Genomic DNA, 4,839 nt, shown 5'->3' with positions numbered 1-4,839 from the left:
TAATACAGCAATTGCTAGACTCTCTATATAAGCAGCCTTCCGTATACCGAGATATGTTTGAAGTACTTTGGATTTCCAGGAGTAATACAGCAATGGCTAGACTCTCTATATAAGCAGGCTTCCGTATACTGAGATATGTTTGAAGTACTTTGGATTTCCAGGAGTAATACAGCAATTACTAGACTCTATATATAAGCAGTCTTCCGTATACTGAGATATGTTTGAAGTACTTTGGATTTCCAGGTGTAATACAAGGGCTCTTATCTTCTTTACACTGGATTACAAGTTGAGAGGGAAAGACCAAGATTTTAAAAAATTTTATTCTTTAAAAGTTATGTGTCACTACTATATTTAAAATAGATAACTAATAAGCACCTACTGTATAGCACAGAGAACTCTACTCAGTACTCTGTAATGACTTATATGGGAAAAGAATCTAAAAAAGAATGGGTATAAGTAGAAGTATAACTGGTTCACTTTGCTGTACACCTGAAACTAACACAACATCGTAAATCAACTCTACCCCAATACAGATTAAAAAAAAAAGTTATGTGTCGATTGAATTCAAGTTGCCTCCTGGTGAAGTGAGCTCAGGCCTTCCTCCCTGACTGTAGAAACCAAACGCATGGGAGCAAGGACTCAAGTTGACACAGACAGATAAACAGACACAAGGACTGAGGGCACCAGAGAGGGACAAACACGACTTCCCAGGGTGCCATGCTTCTTCCCCTTGTTGGTTCAGAGAACCAGGAAACTTGCCATGTTTCAGTAATAGGTGGATATGGGAGCATTCTGATCTTAAGTTGCCGAGAGCCTGGAAGGAAGGATGAGTCCTCTAGAGTCTGCTGGACGTATATGCCCAGATGGGGGTCCAGGCCGAGCCCCAGAGCAGGACTGCAGGTTCTGTGCGCAGTCAGGCGTCCAGGGCTGATACTGATGGTAGAAAATACAGCAAATGAGAGTAAACTTTTGGAAAATTTATAAGAATTTGATGAAGGAATTTAATGTTAAGAAGATTAGAACATATGTTTTGTCAGATTTTTTTGTTATTTGTTTCTCTTAATAATTTATTGATGTGGTATTTTGCAAAACTAGACCTTGTGACCGATTAGAAATTTAAAAGTAAAACCTGTACCACACATAGTTTGCAAGGCTTCTGCTTTAGAGAAAACTTAGTATCTGGCATCGGCCAGCAGGGGAACCCGTCCCACTCGGGCGTCACTCAAGGGGCCGGACCCAGAGAGCTCTGGTGCAGGGCCACAAAAGCAGCATGGAGGCTGAGAGGCAGGACCAGTGGGGGCGCTGGAGTGCACAGCAGCCTGCAGCTCGCGATCCAAAACACGTGCATGTCGCTGCTTCTCAAGCTTCGGTCTCACAGGGCAGTTGTGGGCTGGGAAGTGGGCGACGAAACTCGGTTCCTCGCTTCTGGGGTCTTGCTCCTTGATGCTCCTGATGCGCCATTTGCAGCCCAGCTCAGTGCAGGTGTCACCAGTCGCTCTCTGTGTCCTCCGTTGGTGGAGTGGGGGTCCATAGTCACATGGGGCCACTCTGCTTTGAAGAGCGCAGTAGTGCAAGCCTCACAGCTTCCCAGGGCGCACAATTACAAAGGGGGAAAAAAGAGATGCTTATTCTAAAAAAGAGCAAACACGTAACGTCTGCAGGTGTCACTGCTGAGCTGTACGTACCCTGGCATCTTCTGTCTTCCTGGGCGTTCCGTGGAGGAGGCTTTTGGTGGTGTGCTGAGATGTGTGGTGCACAGCTGTCATTGTTATGTAGACCCGAGATCACCTCGGTCACATTTACTCCACAGGTCCTGCCTTAGGACTCACTAAATTCCACACATTACATGAATGTGACATCAAAGAGTTTTTGTATAATTATTAGGGTTAATTCTGCAGTGGTTGTTGATTTCAGTGAGTATTATGGATATATCATCTTTCTCACCTTAATTGTGTTTCTCACCTTCAAATTTTGTGAAAATTAGAAATATATATGCACAGCAGCAGTTCTAGAGGCGGACTTCCATGGTTTTTAATTTGACATTCCAGAGATGAATGCCTCTGATCTGAGCCTTTGTAATGTATAGATCGTTCTAGGGGTATTTTACTGTTCTTTTATCTTAAGTTTGATAGACCGCAAAATTATCATTTCTTCTTAACATGTACAATTAGAAAACCAGACTTTCAGGAGACAGGAATAAAAGAGACATAACATATAAATTCAAAATCAAATATTGTCTTTATAATACTCCTCTTACTGTTTTCATTGTCTGTGTCCTGAAATGTGAGCAAAGGCTCTTGTACCTGGTTGTCCTGCATCTTTACAGTGAAAGGATGCTCGCAGACTCTTGTTCAGAGAAACTGCCCCCCCCCCCCACCACCACCGGTACCACCTTGTTTGGGATCACATGAATTGATCAGTTAGAATGTAAGCTCTCTTAATGTAGCTTCAGTGTTAGAGTTACCATTTTAATAGGCATTAATGAGTGAACAGTGTCACGCTTTCTATTGCCAGTGAAAAGAATATTAGTACATTTTCTAATGTTTTGTGTAGGTAAATTAGTATCACTTAAGAAATCATTTGAGTTTTTCAAAGTTTATTTTTAAAGTTGAGATTAGATTTTCTAGAACTACTGAAATTAAATATGCTGTTGGATAAATCTATATAAAATCAAATGGTGTCATAATATTTTCCATCAAAATGATTAAGTAGCAAGTGTTACTTCTGTGCATATCCTTCAAGTTTATCTGTAAGGACCACTTTTGTGTTTTGCAGGTACTATAATAGGTGTTGTCATTTATACTGGAAAAGAGACTCGAAGTGTAATGAACACATCCAATCCAAAAAATAAGGTAGGCTAGCTTGAGGACCGACTGCTTGACTGAACTCACCTCCTCCTTTCAGTGAGAGAGCACGTGTAGTTCTGAGTAGCTTGTTTGTGAAACAGAGTTTCAAAATGTTGGTGATTCAGGATATGAATTCTCTGTGTTTGTATAACAGCATGCTCGTGTAGAAGAATTTTCAAAACTATTTTTTCTTGCTTAATCAGAGTTTTATATGTCTCTTAAATTTTCATTGTTGTATATACAATTTGCCCATAATTTAACAGTTAATTGTGGGTCTTTTAATTTCTCCTCAATCTATTTATCTTATAATTTGCACTCTATTTTTATGTTGATGATTCTATTTTAAAATAAAGGAATCTATATTAATGTTTTTATGGTATGTAATTTGACAGTGTTTTATTGTTAAACCAGTTTTATTTGTTATTTCCATTTCAGAAGAAGCATATTGAAAACCAGATTTTAGTTTTTAGACTGCTTGATTATATTCCTAAATTAATTATATTCCTGTTATAGTCCTAAAATTGTTATTTATGCAGTCATCGTGTGTGTAAGTTAAATCATAACAAAAGGTTAGTTTGAATTCTCAGTAGTTATGATTTGAACAACACATTTTGTATCAAGTCATAATATGTGTTATTATCTACTGAATGAGAAGCTCTTTCTAACTGTGCATTTTACTCACTTTTCTTTGAAATATAATTTGTGTGTATCTAAGTAGAACAAAAAAATCCTCTCATGGAGTCACACCTTGCTTTGTGAGTAATTCATAGGACACGTCTTCTGCAGGAAATTTTATAACAAAGCAATAGAAATGAAATAATTCTTTGAAAGATATCTTTTAGGACAAGATGTGTTTCATTTTTTCAGCTAAATACTATTTTAAAAAATAGTTAACCCTTCAAAAACCAGGGAAGCATCACTGATGCTGTGAATGCCTAGACCTGGTTGCAGTGCCGCTGACTGCTTCCCGTATGGAGAGCATCCCTAGCTGCCTCCCGGGGTTGCATCTGGTGACATTTTATATTCCTGTATTTGTTAGGGCTCCAGATGTCTGTGGGTGACATGTTTACAGAAGTCAAAGAAAAATGTTGTGCTACTATTATTTTAGTATAAATTCTGATTTTGATAATGGGGGAAAAATTCTCTGTCAATTTATATATATATATAAAACTTGGCTTTGAGTAAATCAAATATACCCAAGTCAGTAATTCTACAGTAGAGTTAAATTATTTAAAAATAAATTACTAAACTAATGACAAGAGTTAGAATCGCATACATAGTTATGTGTGTTTTCTGGCAAGTATGGTGTTTTTCTTTAGTAAGCAAAACTTGGACGTCTAGTAACACATATATGATTTCTGGGGGGGTTTTCCTTAATCATTTTACTTTTACACTTATGATGGTATTTGAGGGTAAATTTAAATTTAAATATTAAGTTTAAAATCTGAAAACTTTGTAATCCAACTTCTTTTCTTGTTCTCCCTTACCCTTCTGTGCCGCTCACTTCCTGTCTCTCACCGTCTGTCTACACACAGCCACTTCTTTGCTCCGGGCACCTTCAGTTTTGGCTCACGTGCTTGTTCCCTTGGGTGTTGATCCAGAGTTACTTAGGTGACCTTTCCCAGGTTTCTGACCGCAGTGAAGAACTCTGGCACTGGAGGTTGACCAGCCTGGGTTAGAGTCTGGGTGGTGCACTGACCAGCTCTTTGACTGTGGGCAAGCGGCTTAATTCTGTGCCTTATTACTCGGTAAATGCTACCTATCACCATTACCTTTCTACAAAGTGAAATGTGAAATATGAATGAGTGCCGTGGTTTTTCAGCCCCACCCTCGTTGTCAGTCAAGACACGCTCCCTGAGTAGTGCCCAGGCCCTGAGCGGCTTCAGAGCTGCCTGCCTTTCAGGCCCTCCCCTCCGCCCTCCCCCCCTGCCCTCCCCTCTGCCCTCCCCCCTGCCCTCCCCTCCCCCCTGCCCTCCCCTCCCCCCTCCCCCCT

General features: G+C 39.9%; 1 protein-coding gene across 16 annotated transcripts in view; it reads left to right on the top strand.

Annotated features, from left to right (window-relative positions):
• Positions 1–4,839, top strand: part of ATP9B (ATPase phospholipid transporting 9B (putative)) — a 217,961-nt gene that overhangs the window by 102,594 nt on the left and 110,528 nt on the right. For all 16 annotated transcript variants that reach the window (XR_003794415.1, XR_003794414.1, XR_003794417.1 and 13 more), the window contains one exon: positions 2,776–2,852. Coding sequence is in view for 9 of the 16 variants with exons in the window: in XM_029228447.1 (XP_029084280.1) it covers positions 2,776–2,852 (77 nt within the window). In the remaining 7 variants the exon portion in view is untranslated. The remainder of the gene's footprint in view (positions 1–2,775; positions 2,853–4,839) is intronic.

This window comes from Monodon monoceros, unplaced genomic scaffold, assembly GCF_005190385.1.
Source record: "Monodon monoceros isolate NGI ecotype Baffin Bay Population unplaced genomic scaffold, NGI_Narwhal_1 Super_Scaffold_1, whole genome shotgun sequence".
In the NCBI taxonomy this organism is placed as follows: domain Eukaryota; kingdom Metazoa; phylum Chordata; class Mammalia; order Artiodactyla; family Monodontidae; genus Monodon; species Monodon monoceros.
This window is presented reverse-complemented; position numbering and strand designations above follow the sequence as displayed.